Raw genomic sequence first — 16,621 nt, forward strand, 5'->3', positions numbered from 1 at the left:
TGATGGAAGAGGTTGGAAGAGATAATAACCAGGGTGAGAGAGATCTTCAATGATGTTGGCTGCCTTTCTGAGGCAACGAAAAGTTTAGATGGAGTCAGTGGGTGGCAAGTTGGCTTGTGTGATGGAGCAGAGACCTAGGTCTTGGAGTTTGGAGATTAGTTTGGTAGGAATTGTAGTGTTGAAGGTGGAACTGCAGTCAATAAGTAGAGCCTGATCTAGATATCCTTGTTATCCAGATGTTCCAGGGATGAGTGTGGGGCCAGGGAGTTAGCATTTACTGTGGACATGTTGTGACAGTAGGCGAATTGCAAGGGATCAAAGCGGGCTGGGAGGCTAGAATTGATGTGAGCCATGACTAACCTCTCAAAGCTCTTCATAATTGTGGAGGTCAGAGCCACCAGGCAGTAGTCATTGAGGCATGAGTTTTCTTTGGTGGTGGATGATGATGGTCTTCTTGAAGCGGGTGGAGACTTCAGATTGTAGCAAGGAGAGGTTAAAGACGTCAATGAATACTCCGCCAGCTGATCCGCATGGATCTGTGTGCACAGACTCTATCTGGGCCAGTCACTTTCTATGGGCTCCCTCTCAAGATGCTGATCTGACGTCTGCAGTGGTGACAGAAGGAACAGGTGCATCTGAGGCTGTCGGGACAGGTGACATCATTTCACTGACTTGCTTTTCAAAATGAGTGTAAAACGCATTCAGCAAATGCATTGGGGATATTGCTGCAGTAGACAAACAGCACCAATATTCACAAAGAAACTGTGCTAATTTTAAAAGGCTGGCTAACAGTTCCAGTTCATTATCAAGGTTAACAATCGCTTCAAGGCTTCAGCTGTCACAGTGCAAATGGTTGTGAGCTCCCAGATATGGATTTCTCTGTGTAAAAGTTCAGGATGTGGACGATAAGCTGACTCAGATGGCCCCAGTCCTCACATAAGCTCTTCCTCTTCCACATGTGGACTCAAATCTTCCCTGGCACACCCTCAAGGGTTGTCCATCTTTTGCCTGGAGGGTAGAAGCAGGGACTTCGCCACTCGCATCAGTCACCAACTTGTGATCGATGATGTTTTCAGTCACAGATGGGTCATCGAGAGGTGAGACTGCAACCAGGTGTGAGGGACTGGAGTGCGTTCAGGTACAAACACCTATGATTGACGGTCACCGTATATAAAGTGAACATTTGAAGAGAATGAATTGCGTCTGTGGTCGTCTCCATCATGTGCAAAGCCTTCATGTTTTTTTGATAATTGGGAATGATCTTTCATGTAAAAGAATATTTGAGAATAGCTTTCACTATTGCCTGGATTTTGGTGCCTGTTCCATTTCCCTAAAATGGCCTTTGGCATTGAAACATCATTACTTACTCATTACATTCATACCGCTGAATGTGACTTAGTATGCCAGTACATTAAAAAAAAAATCTGATTTGATGCATTTAACGAAGCCAGCAGTGAAATTCGGAAGCAATTTTCCACCTGAAAAGTTATAGAAATCTGGGCCTTTCTTTCCTCAAATGGCCAAGCACAATTGGTGTTTTCATGACTTGAGACTGTTATGTTTTTGTTGGGAAAGGGTTTTGGGGTCTATGGGACAAAGGCAGGAAGGTGGAGATCCACCATGATCTGACTGAAGGCTCACAGTGACTCAAGAGGCTGAATGGCCCTATCTTCCTACATTCATTAGGAGGAAAGCAAAATCCAAATCAGTCACCCTTGGTTATAAGTAAAAATAATCCTTTTTAATGCTGACCGTGAATCCATTGTTGATTGTCAGAAAAACCCATCTGGTTCACTAATGCCCTTTAGGGAAGGAAACTGCCATCCTTACCTGGGGTCTGACCTACATGTGACTCCAGACCAACAGCAATGCGGTTGACTCTTAACTGCCCTCTGGGCAGTTAGGGATGGGCAATAAATGCTGCCTAGCCAGCGATGCCCTCATCCCATGAATGAATAAAGAAAAAAAAATTCACACAAAATAAAAATTTGGTGGCGAATCTCAAAATGTTACCTGGTGCTTGTTAAAAGTAAATTCCACAACAGTGTTTCCAGACTCTCCTTGTTAATATTGTTTAGAACCCTGCTTTTGGCCTAATGTCCTTCTGTGGATGGTCTCAAATTATACAAGATGCTTCATATTGTCTCATAGCCTCATCTGGTTTAGAAGAGGGTAGTATTTTGCGGTGATGAAGTGTAGCGAGTGTTTTGATAATTTTGAAGCTTTAATAAGGGTGGTAGTAGATGGCATCATTTTTCTGAACCACACTGTTACATTAAGCATCTGTTTTCAGTTGTGTGGTTATGCCATACCACAATATGCTATAAACACAATCTAAAGAAGGCTTCTTTTTCACAGAAAGGGTAGCTGAAATCTTTAAGTGGTATTTAATGTCATTGAAATTGATCTGTTTTGCAATTTTGTAGAGCATGGCTCTTTTCAAAAGGGTTTTAAAGATACAAGTTTACTCCATTATGCAGACTGCACATGGGATATCCAGGCTGTTTCGAGTGCTCATTCTCAAGTAGCATTCCAGGCAGTGCTGAGGAACACTCATGTCAATAACATGTAAACTGCATTTTTGTGCTTTGAAGCAGAATTCAAGTAGTTCTCAAACCATCTACTTGCAAACTCAAAATGCAACCAGGTTCTCTGAAGCTGATTAGATTGGAGTATAAGAAAGAAAGCCTTGTGCTGCTCCTTTAGATTGGAGTATTGTGAAGCTCACTTTAATAGTTAAGAAAAAAAAAGGTGAAGCCAGGGAATTACAAACTAGTTAACCTATTAGAAGTTGGGAAATTACCGGAGCTGATCAGATAGAGCTATAATCTATTTCTAAACAATAGATTCCAAAGCATAGAATGGATCACCAATTCCTTGTATCGGCAGAATCGCACTGTAGCAACAATACGCAAGATCATCTTGTCTTCCTGGTAGATACCAATGGTGCAACACTAGCAGGACTGCCAGTTTATACAGATCCCAGTACAGTAACCATGCATGAGATTCAAATTGCACTGTGGTGGAACAGACCACATGTAATGCACCAAATCAGTCAATAATCTCCAAAGATGTGACTTTGATGTCAGATATAAGCCAGGTACCAGGGTGATAACATCTGAGCCGATTACCCGACCCACACAGAGACCAAGATATTCCTCTTGATGTACATTTTGCTGCCATTGTTTATGAAGTTGAACATGTTCTTTAGATTGATCAGTTATATTTTGGCCAGAGCCAGCGTGAACTGCTGCAATCAGCTACTTCCAAAGGTGAGCAACTACGCAAGTTTGCGAAAGGTCAACCTCAAAGCTTGATGGACAGCATTAAAGAAGTAATTGAGAGGATTTGTTCATCTTGGTCACACAGAGATCAACTCAGTATAATGGCAAGATCACTTCGAAGGGCAAACAAGCCCCAATACCAACAGCATTATACAAAGGTATCACGTCCATATTACACCAGTGTCGTGGACAAATGAGGAATAGGGGTGAATTGAAATTATGATTGCTTTCCCCTCTTATACCCAAGGTAGCAAGGTATTTTTGATGTACTCTGTTTCCTTTTTACTCCAGCCCCTTACTGAGCTAGGCTTAAGGGTGTTCCACAGACCCTGATTTTCATATCCAATTTTTGAAATAAACTCCATAGCAAAAATCTTTAAAATGAAATCACAGATCATTGCTGTATTATTTCTATTACCATGAGATTTATGCACAAAATATTCAGAATGTGGGGCAATTGCTTTGCTACTTCATTCCCATACATAAGCACACAAGGTAATGAGAAAGAGAAAGGGATGGAAGGAATCTGCAACTTATCAATTTGTTTAAAGAATCAAAGATGGTGGCATTAATTTACATTAATTAAGAGCCCAGTGAATTAATGTCCTATTGGAAATCTGTCAGTTTGCCGGTCTTGTAGTGGTTCTTTTCCTGGGAGCTAGGGATGTGGCTGGATGGTTGCTTTAAGTGCAGCAATATTTCTTGTAGTTGGAGAATGAGTCCAGTTTTTCAAGGAAAGTCTGAGATTCTTTCTGGAGACAAGATCTTTGAGAGAGACAGACAAAGATGGAGAGCAAGCCTTCCAGCCATGAAGGCCTTGCGCTGCTCTGCTCATAAGGTGAGAACAGCAACTGAACTAGAATTCCAGAATTGTACATTGAAACAATTAAACATGCTCAACTTTAGTCTTGTGATAAATATGGGCATTGGTTGGCATTCTCCCACATCCACATCATGGACTATTAGTGGGGTACACCTCAGTGGATTCCATCAGATTTCTTGAACAGGGTAGCCAAATTCTCCCACTGCTCTTTGGTCAGGGCTGTTAACTGGACGTTTTGTGATAAGATTCAGTTGTACAAACATATGAACAAGGAACAAGATTAGGCCAGTCGGCCCTTCGAGCCTGCTCCGCCATTCAGTAAGATCCTGGTTTATCTGATTTTAATGACAATTCTACTTTCCTGCATATTCCTAGTAATCCTTCATTCCTTTGGTAATCAAGGATCCATCTCTCTTTCCCTTAAAAATATTGAAAGAATCTGTATCCACTGCCATTTGAGGAAGGGAATTCCAAAGATGCATAACCCTCTGGGAGCAAAAAATGTTTCTTCACTTCTGTTCTAAATAGGTGACTCCTTATTTTTAAACTATAATCACTAGTTCCAGATTGTCCCACAGGAAGAAACATCCTTTCAACATCCATCCAGTCAAATCCCCTCAGGATCATCAATTCAATCTTCAATTCAATCACCTTTGACTATTCCAAACTCCAGATGATACAGGCCTAGTCTGTCCAGCCTTTTCTCATAAGGCAATTCACTCATTCCAGGAATTAGTCTGGAAAACCTTCTCTAGACTGTTTCCAATGCAGTAACATCCCTGTAAGTACAGTGATCAGTATTGTACACAGTACTCCAGATACAGTCTCAACAATGTCCTGTATAATTGAAGGATAATCTGTCTACTCTTGTATTCAATTCCGTCACAATCTATAATGTTCTAGTAACTTTCCTGACTACCTGCCGTACCTGCACACTAGCCTTCTGTGATTCATGCTCTAGGATACCCAGATCCCTCTGCATCTCAGTGCTCTGCAACCTCCCATCATTAAGATAATATGCTTCGTTTTTACTCTTTTTGTCAAAATGGACAATTTACACCTTTCCACATCGTGCTCCATTTGCCTGTCACTTAACCAATCTATATCCCTTTATAGGCTACTTATGTCCTCTTCCACAACTCACTTTCCTACTGATGGGGGAGGTGATGGCCTAGTGGTGTTATAGATGGACTGTTAATCCAGAGACCCAGATAATGTTTGGGGACCTGTGTTCGATTCCTGCCATGGCAGATGGTGGAATCTGAATTCAATCAAATTATCTGGACTTAAGAATCTAATGATAACTGTGAATCCATTGCTGATTGTCAGGAAAAACCGATCTGGTTCACTAATGTCCTTTAGGGAAGGAAACTGCCATCCTTACCTGGTCTGGCCTACATATGACTCCAGACCCACAGATGTGGTTGACTGTAAAAACTGCCCTCTGGGCAATTAGAGATGGGCAATAAATGCTACCTAGCCAGCGACATCCTCATCCTGTGAATGGATGAAGAAAGAAAAAATTCCTTTCTTATAATTCCAGTGGCAATTTTTAGAACTAGAAACAATGTCACCCAACTCTCCCAACCACCACCCCCACCGTCTGTCCTTACTAGTTACATTCCCAACTTTGTCAGTTCTAACTGGGTGACAGGGGATTGCTCAGTTTCTGGTTATAATCATCTCACTAACCATTCTGATTGTGGACTAATGTTAAGATGTTTGAATGGGCATCCAGAGCATTTCAGACTTTTTATCATGTGTTATTTCAACTATTGCTCATGGTAATGTTTCACTGGTCAGATCTCCTTGGTGTAGAAACACCTTCACATCACAATTTGTCCTCTTTTTAGAATTACATTTAAAAAAAAGGTTTGCTGTGACTTTGTTTTACAAGGAATTTTATTTACTGATGTTTCTAGACCTCAATGCATTCCTTTCAATTGAATTCAGTCTCATTTTAAAATTTCAACCTTTGCCTTTGATGAACTTTCATTTTTCTCTTTTGGATCAGATAAATAGATTAGTCTCAGACATGAGCTGTTCAGGCAAAAGGGAACAGCGTGATTTTAAATTATGATTGATTTTCTCTTCTTAAGACCAAGCCAGCATCCCTTACTGAAGTAGGTGGAAGGGTGCTCCTAACTCTTCGTTTTTCAGAGTCCAACTTTTGACATAAACCCTGCAGCTAAATCCTTTAGAATGAAATCAAATTACAGTGTTTATGAACAAAGCATTCAAAACGTGGGGGAATTGCTTTGCTACCTCATTCACATATATAAGCGTGCAAGGTAGAAAGAAGGAGAAAAACGGAAGGAAAGAATTTTACAACTTAATAATTTCTGAAAAAGTCAAAGATGTTGGTTTGGTTTACATGACTTAAAGTCAAGGGAGTTGGTGTCCAATGGGAATTCTGTTTGCTGATCTTGTCACAGTCTTTTCCTGGGAGCTAGTATTCGGCTGGATTGAAGTTGCAGATGCAGCAATACTTCTTGTACTTGGAGAATTAGTCCAGTTTTACAGGCAAGGTCTGTGCTTCTTCCTGAAGATGAAAATGTTGAGAGAAAGAGAGAGACGGAGAGCAGATGTTCCAACTGCTAATGCCTTGGGCTCATCACATGATGTTAAGTCAGCAGCTGACTTAGAATTCCAGAAATGCATATTAAGGAATTTGACAAGCTCAGATTTCAACCATGTGACAAAATCAGGCATTTTACGTACTGAGGGCCCAGACTCAGCGGCAGCTTAGAAGGTCATTAAGCCAACAGTGTGGCTTCACCTGTGTCATTAGAGTTTGTTTTGCAAGATGATGACGTAACTGTAAAAACATCAGTGTTCACTCCAGCATAAGGGTCTTGAGATTTCTCTTTGTCTAGAGACAGCTAGAAGCAATTGACTTGTCTCCAGGTATCAGATTTCTATCAGGTTTAGTTGTGTTGTTTATATACAATGCAGGGGGTTCAGATGCTTCTGGAAATATGATCACGTGATCACTTTCAGCCATTTTGAACCTAGCAAGGCTGTCCATTTAGAATTTAGGCGAGAAAATATAGAAGAGAATGCAAGTTTTGTTTGCAATTCCTGCTCATGCTTTCTGGCTATGACACTGGGAATGGACAGATACTGAAATACACAAAGATAGTTAATATGTGAAGCTGTGTACTGGCTAGGGTATTCAATAACTGATGCAAGTGCCAAACAACAAAACATGATTTTCCCGTTGTAATGCTGTATACTTAGGTGTTACCAATGGAGGCAGGAATACAATCCTGAGCAAAACTTATGCCATGATGAAAAGTGGAGACACAGGACATTCTTTTTCAAAGACAGAGGAGAATGAAAGCAGTAAGCAGGTAGACAGCTAACAAGACTCCCAGAGAGAGAGTGTCAGAAATTCAAACACTTGGATACCAGCAAAAACAATGCAGCCAGCGCAGATCATATCCCATAATTGCTGATCGTGGGACTATATTGTGAATGAACAGAAGACCGGTCAGACCAATGTATTACACACCGACCATGTGAACAGGTAGTGAGAAAAGACACTCAGATGATGACTGTGTGCAAAGATGTTGAATGACAGTAACTAGCAAAAAGACAACCCAGTTGTCAAACCTCCAGATAGGTACACGGTTACCAGTTCAGGGTGGCTTGCCAATCCTCCATACTATTACATTTCAACTTCCAAGTTACCAATGTGTAGTTATTGAATTGACAGCACATGCCTGTGTAGAACCATGGACATCTGTTTTGGATTATTTGGTATCATTGTAAAAAGAGTATTATGTCTCATAGTCAGTATACCTTTGATCACTATATCATCACTGTATAGAAAGCATGTTGCTCTTTATAATCAAATTACAGCTTAATACTAGCTGAGACACCTATGTGTGTAATAACTGTACATAATAGCTGGCTGTCATAAGCATCTGTGGGATCCTTCAATCCATGCTAGCTACGCCTAGTTTCCTATTACAAAGCGTAACATAAGCATTGCTGTATCATGTGTAAAAACCTGCTGGATGTAAAACCAGCATCAAAAGGTAAACACGTAACGATTATCAGGACAAATAACTCCAACTGGGAATGTAAATCCAATAAGGGACTCGTAAGAAACAACTTGATCTCAAGAATAATTGAAATCTGGAATTTGCTACCCACGTGGAATAATTGAGCTGAATTGGATCGATGCATTTAAGGCGAAGCTAGATAGAAAGATGGGTATGAAATAAACAGAATAACGTGCCTTTATAGTTAAAATGCCAAAGTCATAGGCATGGACCAGTTGTGGTTAAGTAATTAGTTTCTTTGTTCTGTATTTTTTTTTAGAAAACTAATTTTGCAAAAAAACCTGGTGGACAGTTATGATATTTTAAGCTAATTCTAAATCACAATGACAGACTGAATCCTTCAGGAGTAAGGTTGAGGCATGAGCTGTGAAATTGATCTTGGTAAGGTGGCAATGGATTTTCCATTGACTCTGTATGAATATACAAACAAGAAGAGACCGTTCAGCCCCTCAAGCCTGCCTATTACATTCATTCTTCAAATCCTATTATAGAGTCATACAGCACAGAAACAGACTATTAGTTGTCTTTGTTGTGCATCCTTTGATACCCTGAAAAATCTCTCAATCTCGAAAGCTCCAAATGGCTGCAGATTCCATTATGTTTGAAGGGAGAGTATTGCAGACTTCCATTACTCTTTCTATGCACCAGTGCTATCTGATGGTTATTTCTGAAAGACCTATCTGTTATTTACGATTTTGTCCATGTTTTCCGGATTTCCTCTCGGGAAATCATTCCCCTGTATCTGCCCTATTAAACATTTTTAATGTGTTGAGCCCTTCGATCAGATCATCCTTCGATCTGCTTGTCGTGAGTGAATCTATGCGAATCAGTCTTGATGCCACACTCTGTCATTGAAGGGCAATCACTCTCAAATCACCTCTTGAATTCAACTCTTTTGTCCATGTTTGAACTAAGATTGTATTGAGGTCAGGAGCTGAGCAAAACCTAAACTGAGCATCCATGAGCAGTTTATTGTTGATCAAGTGCCTCTTGATAACACTGCTCACCTCACCTTCCATCAGTTTACTGATGATTGGTATATCAATTGATGAGGCAGTGATTAGCTGTTGAATTCTTCACCTCTAAAGACCCCATAAACCAAAGTTTCAATCTATTTCCCAGTGCCATCACTTCACAGTGAATCAAATCTACAGAAATTATCCCTTCGTGTCAAGTCTTTATGTTTCATAACTGATTCCGCCCAGTTCTTCCCTGTGTACTGTGAAGTCTTCTTACTTGAATGCTCACAAAACTGAGAGCTTAAATTTTCTCAGACGCTAAGCAAAACTTCAGATTTCTAACCCTGCATGCCCTCTGTGCTGGCCACTCACTCACTGGGGGCAGCTCTCCACCTGCAACCAAGTGCCAGCCACTTTCATCTCCCTCAGTACCTGCCCCTCTCTCGTTCCAGGAGAAAAACAGCCCACAACAGGGCAGAGAGATTCAGGGTGAGTGGACAAATGACTGCTCGTTATTCAGCACTGCACACATTATGTGAAGAGTATGCTGACTCGGACTGTCCCGAGCAGCTGCCTGACTGTGTGCAAGCCAATGGATTGCTATTGGGACCACCCCACCCCAAACTCCTGAGCGAAGGGCTGCTGCCAAACCTGCTAGCCCTCCTGGCTTTGTGTCTGTGCTAAACAGGACAAGAGTATAGTACATCAATGAGGCTGAGGGAGGGCAGAAGTCCAAAAGGACAGTGTGAGGGATGCTGTGAGAATCCAGGTAGGCTCAGAGTGTGAGAGCACTGAGTGAGCAAGTGAAGAGCCTGGAGATACGGCTGGGTGTGTGTGTGTCTGAGCACACCGTGTCCTTGCTGCAGTATTACAATGAAAGTTCCAATGGAACCTGAAGTGCAGCATTGAAGGAGAGAAATGTCCTGCAAGGAGAGCGGAGATCTATATTGGATATTGATGTCCCGGTGTGTGTGTGTGTGTGCGTGTGCGTGTGTGGTGGTGTGTGTGTGTGTGTGTGTGGTGGGGTGTGTGTGTGTGTGTGTGGTGTGTGTGGTGTGTGTGTGTGTGTGGTGTGTGTGTGGTGTGTGTGGTTGTGTGTGTGTGGTGTGTGTGGTTGTGTGTGTGTGTGTGTGTGGGCCCATATTCCGTGGCATTTAGAAGGATAACATTTTAAGTAGGATGTTTCCCCTGGCTGTTGACACAATCTCAGAATACGGGTCATTTTTAAAAATTTATTCATGGGATGTGAGTGTCACTGGCCAGGCCAGCATTTATTGCCCATCCCTAATTGCACAGAGGACAGTAAAGAATCAAACACATTGCTGTGGGTCTGGAGTCACATGTAGGCCAGACTAGGTAAGGACAATGCTTTCCTTCCCTGAAGGACATCAGTGAGCTAGATGGGGGTTTTCCCCTGACAATTGGCAACAGTTTCATGGTCATCATTAGACTCTTCTTCAGGGTTTTATTGAATTCAAATTCCACCATCTGCCATGGCGCGATTTGAAGCTGGGTTCCCAGAACATTACCTGCATCTCTGGACTAGTAGTTTAGTGATAATACCATGAGGCTATTGCCTCATCACAATTTAGGCTGCCTGAGATGAGGAGGAAATTCTTCACTCAGGCTTTGGTGAGTCTTTGGAATTCTCTGCTTCAGTTATTGAGCATGTTCAAGACAGAGATCGAACAATTTCTATTCATGAAAAATATCAAGGGATAACAGGGATAGTGCTCAAATGTGGTGTTGAAGCAGATTTCGTTGAAAGGTTAGGTGAACTAGAATGGCTGAATGGCTTCCTCCTGATTCTGTTTCTTATGTTCCTTTTTATATTTTAAGCGTGATTAGAGATAGGCAATAAACGGTGGCCTTACCAGTGACACACACATCTCAGGAGTCAATATGAAGTGTTACTATGCATTTGAGGCAGAGAATTTTAATTATGTTGATTTACCTGCAATGAGAACAACAATTAGACCACACACTAACTTTATGTAGTGCAAAAAAAAACACGTTCAGCTAGTGAATTAATTTTCACATTTTAATTTATGCACACAACTTCATGCAAATGTGCCGAGTCATATTGATATTACATATGCTAATTAGCTTGTTTATGAATAACTTGCTGTGACCACTGTGACATATAGGAGTGAAGTTTGGGCAATTAAATGTACACATAACCTTTATAGGCATTTATCTGTAGTTTCAAGCATCTATGAACACAGACAGATGATCTGCTGCTACATGGACAGTGTCATATCAAGACTGATTTTAATTTTAAAAGACACTGATCTTCCAACAAGACTCTTTATTATTGCCTGTGATCAGCAAAGGGTGTTGATGTTTGAGCTTGATGTTTTATTCGTCATTAAATGTGTGAGGATTTGCGTTTTAATTTAAAATAGACACAATTGGAGTAGATCTTGGAAGTCACTATCATGTGAGCTGGTTGTGATGCAGTCAACCAGTTTACATTCTACCCCATTTTCTCTCTCATTCAAGTTGGTGGAAAAAATATTTGGAGGGGTATTTACACGACCTCTGGCCATTCCTCAACTCTTACAGTAACAGTTTAAAAAAAATGTCATTTGGTGGACTACAAGGGAAATCAATCAATGCAACATGAAGAAGACTCTAATATTGTAAGCCTAACAGTCTCTTTCCCTGTAAACACCAATCCCCCACCTCCCACAATCTGCCAAATCATGGGAATTAATGTTAATGATAGAAAGATGTACCTGATGGTTCATAATAGCAATGAGAGACAGTTACTTTCAACCACCGTTCAAATGATTGGGATTCCCCTTTCAGGGTAATCTGAGGGAGACTGGGCCCCACTCAGAAGTGGAGGACATAGGCCCTTCCATGAGTTTTGTGATGGACAATAAGTAGTGATTTGATCAGGATATCTGTTACCATGCAGGATAGTTTAGATATGTCCTAACTTATTATTAAGCTTACACAGTGATCAGATGCCTAGGTCCTATTCACAATATTGTCAGTAATATTGATCTCGTAGCATGTAGGACATTAGTAATTTCAATGTGTATATTGATCAGCAAGTGTAGGCTTTTGACAAGTACTGGTTAAGAATCCATTGTCAGACTTCTCAACTAATACATCAAGGAAAGGGAGCTCATTTGATTGCTCCAGTTCAATGGTAAATTTGAGCGCAAGTTGGATACTATTATGCCGTGTAAAGAAATTCTTTGATTCAGTTACAGATTTGCGTATTGCAAATCTGTCAATGTGCAAGGGAGTAAGAGGTTAGTGCTCTTTCCAGCAAAGGTGTGTTTGTCATGGTACCCAACAAAGATGCAAACTCGGGTTGGATCTAGACAGTGTCCTATGGTGATGCCATCTATTTGAAAGTACACAGTATCTTTGAAACTGAACTCGTTAATGTGAGCTGTTAATTTCATGACATTGGTGAATATCTCAATTGCCAGGAGATAGTGATATAGTCCAAACATCATTGGCTTCTATGTATGGTATGTTGGTAAATAAATTGGTTTTCTAAACCTATGTGCCTGCGTTTGGCCCATATCCCTCTAAACCTTTCCTATCCGTATACCTGTCGAAATGTCTTTTAAATGTTGTAATTGTACTCACCTCTACCATTTACTGTTGCATATAAGTTAGATCCATGCACCACCCTCTGTGTGGAAAAGTTGCTCCTCAGGTCCCCTTTAAATCTTTCCTCTCTCACCTAAAAACTATGCCCTTTTGCTTTGGATTCCCCTACGCTCAGGAAAAGACCTTGGCTATTCACCTTATCTGTGGCCCTCACAATTTTATGAACTTTTACAAGGTCACCCCTCAGCCTCTATGCTTCAAGGAAAAAAGTCCCAGCCTCTCCTTATAACCTTCCAGTTGGGGTGACATCCTTGTAAATCTTTTCTGAGCCATCTCCAGTTAAGAGGAGGTGAGAATTCACGGCATGGATGGCTGAATACATGCAAAAGATATCAAAGATATGAAAGAGGCAAGAATTGGGAAGAGCACAGAATTCTGACAGGGTTGTGTTGGTGCAAACATCACTGCCACCAGGATTTGTGCTCTGGCTACTGTCTCCATGGGCTGTACTGATCCCATGGACTCAAGCCTGCATTATTCTACCCTCATGGATTCTACCTACGATGAGGTTCAGGGCATCGGGTGTCTGTAATGCACTCTAGAGGCTACTCCTCAGAATTGTGGAGCAGCAGGATGCCATTCAGCCCATCGTACCTGTACCACCTCTTCAAACGATCATTATTACATTATGCTAATCTTCTGCTCTTTCATCCCCTTGCACGGTATTTCTATCTAAATACTCATCCAATTCTCTCTGCGCTGCCTCAATTGAACCTGCCTCCACCAAACTTCCAGGCAGTGCATTCCAGACCGAAACTACTCACTGAGTGAAAACGTTCTTTCTCACATCACCTTTGCACATCATTTTAAATCCATGCCCTCTCATACTTGTTCCTCTTACTGTTGGGAACAGCTTCTCCCTACCTATTCTGTCAGCCTGCTCATGGTTTCGAAAACCTCTATCAGATCACCTCTCAGCCTTCTTCTCTCCAAGGAGAAGAGTTCTAACTTCTTCAATCTATCTTCATCACCGAAATTCTTCATTCCTGCAATCATTCTTGGAAACACTTCACTAGATTGTCCCTACTCAGAGTTTGCTCCATCTCTGAGCTTTACCTTATCTCATAAGTTCCTAAAAACTCTTAACATTCTAACATGCAGAATACTGGAAACAGCTCTCCAGTACCACTTTTCCATTCCTCCCTCTGTAAAATCTTGATAACATGTCACTATTGATGTCAGGATACACATGTACCCACTAACACAATGCTGCTGTGAAGCCAAAAGGTTGTTAAGCTTACCACACATGATATGAGTTTCAATGTTGGTGCGGTGCTAGGTATGTGGGCTTTGTATCCAATAACTGGTGGGTCAAATTAAACAACACAGCTCATTGACCATTCACAGTGGACAGCATGCCAAATGTGCTTAATCAGCCTGTTCTTGCAACACACAGAAAAGCATGTCCACCATTAGAAGTGATGTTGCTACTGGAATTAATTTATTGAATAATCTTGACTATGCTAATAGTTACACTGGAAACCAATTTAAAATCATCAGTGTTATGCATTTACAAGTGTCAGAAGTTATATGTACAGGACCTTGTTTGATGTAAGCAAAAGGAATTTGGCCATACCTTGCACCTTCTTCAAAACTGGACTCATAGAAACAAGTGTGGAGCTGGATGAACACAGCAGGCCAGGCAGCATCAGAGGAACAGGAAAGTCGACGTTTCCGGTCGGGACCCTTCTTCAGAAATGGGGGAGGGGCAAGGGAGCTCAGAAATAAAGACAGAGAGGAGGGATGGGGCTGGGGAAGGTAGTTGGGAAGGTGATAGGTGAGTGCAGGTAGGGAGTGGTGGGGATTGGTCAGTGAGTGAGGTGGGAGGGGCAGATAGGTGGGAGAGAAGATGGACATGTCAAGGAGGCGGCGATGAGAGGGAGGGTTGGACACCTACAGTCTGACCCCACAACTAAAGATATATTTCCCTCCCAACCCCTATCTGCGTTTTGTAGGGACCGCTCTCTCTGCGACTCCCTCATCCGCTCCACACTCCCCATTAGCTCCACCACCCCGGGACCTTTCCCTGCAACCGCAGGAAGTGCTACACCTGCCCCTACACCTTCCCCCTCACCTCCATTTAAGGCCCAAAACCTTTCACATCAGACAGGCGTTCACCTGCACATTCGTCATCGTGATCTACTGCATCCGCTGCTCCCGATGCGGTCTCCTCTACATTGGTGAGACCAAGCGGAGGCTCGCAGACCGCTTTGTAGAGCACCTATGCTCTGTTCGTGAGAAACGACAACACCTTCCATTCGCAAACCACTTCAACTCCACCTCCCACTCCCTGGGTGACATGTCCATCCTGGGCCTCCTCCAGTGTCACAATGACACCACCCACAAACTGGAGGAACAACACCTCATATTCTGCCTTGGGAGCCTACAGCCTGATGGCCTAAACATGGAATTCACCTGTTTTAAAATCTCCCCAACCCCAGCCTCATCTCATGTCCAACCCTCCCTCTCATCCCACCTCCTTGACCTGACACAACCTGTCCATCTTCTCTCCCACCTACCCACTCCTCCCATCTTACTCACTGACCAATCCCCACCACTCCCTTCCTGCACTCACCTATCACCATCCCACCTACCTTTCCCAGCCCCACCCCTCCTCTATTTATTTCTGAGCTCCCCTCCCCATTTCTGAAGAAGGGACCTGACCTGAAATGTCTGCTTTCCTGCTCCTCTGATGCTGCCTGGCCTGCTGTGTTCATTCAGCTCCACACGTTGTTATCTCATACTCCAGCATCGGCAGTTCTTACTATCTCTCATGGAAACAAGTGAAGCATCCCCAGTTGCAACACCCAACCAGTCAGATTCTACCTGACTGGCCTGAGAATAAGATTGGCAGTTAACTGTTCTTGATTGTTTCCAAGGCAATGACCAATCAGCACCCTTTTCTTATGCTTGCATTAAACCGTGTCCTTTTGGTCAAATCTGTTTCTTACCTCCCAATCCTTTTGAAGGCAAGATTAAAAACCTTCAATGCCTTATCGTTTATCGGTGATCTTTCAGATTCTCCTCAAAACCTATATCTTTAAGCAAGTTGTTTGCCTCAGTCCCTTGTTCAGTGTTCCTCTGTGCCTGGGATTTCGAAGTCATGATATTGTACAAAGGCAAGTTGTTGAAAAATTATGGCAAATGCATTAAACATGAGTGACAAAAGCTTTTTAATTTGTCTTTTTCATCCTTGTATGTAATGTTCCTACTGACCAGTATGCTTGCTTTTTTTTGAGAGGGACTTTTTTAAAAAAAATGTAGTGAGGATCAAGTAATGAGTATATCAGGAAGCTGCAAGTTGAGCCTCATTCAGGCTGGAATTGGCCGGTTTGCTAGTGTCAGAAGACGTGCAGGAGAACATATTTACGTGCGTGTAACTGTGCATGTAGGTCCAGCGCCCGAGTGTCAATAATGGATACAAGCGAAATGCTGGTGAGAGATAGTAGGAACTGCAGATGCTGGAGAATCTGAGATAACAAGGTGCAGAGCTGGATGAACACAGCAGGCCAAGTAGCACCAGAGGAGCAGGAAAGCTGACGTTTTGGGTCTAGACCCTTCTCCTTCCTGCTCCCCTGATGCTGCTTGGCCTGCTGTGTTCATCCAGCTCTACACCTTGTTATCCGAGATGCTGGTAACGGCCCCTTTATCGCAGTCAGGCTGCCCAGAGTCTTTCTGCTGAACTGGGCTCATTGATGTTAAAATGAACAACACGTTCATTACAGAACTCTGCCCAAGGAATACAGTGTATGTGTTGGAAGAGAGAGAGAGGGCTTCACCTCTGTCTGAATGGATTAAAAATACATTCTGCTGACTTTTAGTTTGCAACTGATTTAAACCCAAGCTGGT

The 16,621-nt window shown here is 42.2% G+C and overlaps 1 protein-coding gene across 5 annotated transcripts in view; it reads left to right on the forward strand.

Moving 5' to 3' along the window:
• The window catches only part of fam13c (family with sequence similarity 13 member C), a 98,929-nt gene that overhangs the window by 44,797 nt on the left and 37,511 nt on the right, over positions 1-16,621 (forward strand). The window contains exon 1 of one of the 5 annotated variants that reach the window (XM_048608890.1): positions 15,762-15,891. The exons of 3 other annotated variants lie outside the window; for them this stretch is intronic. Coding sequence is in view for 1 of the 2 variants with exons in the window: in XM_048608889.1 (XP_048464846.1) it covers positions 16,187-16,207 (21 nt within the window). In the remaining variant the exon portion in view is untranslated. Of the gene's footprint in view, positions 1-15,761; positions 15,892-16,098; positions 16,208-16,621 lie in introns of those variants that run through there. One more of the 5 variants, XM_048608889.1, reaches the window with a different exon arrangement.

This window comes from Rhincodon typus, chromosome 20 (assembly GCF_021869965.1).
Source record: "Rhincodon typus isolate 14 chromosome 20, sRhiTyp1.1, whole genome shotgun sequence".
Lineage (NCBI taxonomy): Eukaryota > Metazoa > Chordata > Chondrichthyes > Orectolobiformes > Rhincodontidae > Rhincodon > Rhincodon typus.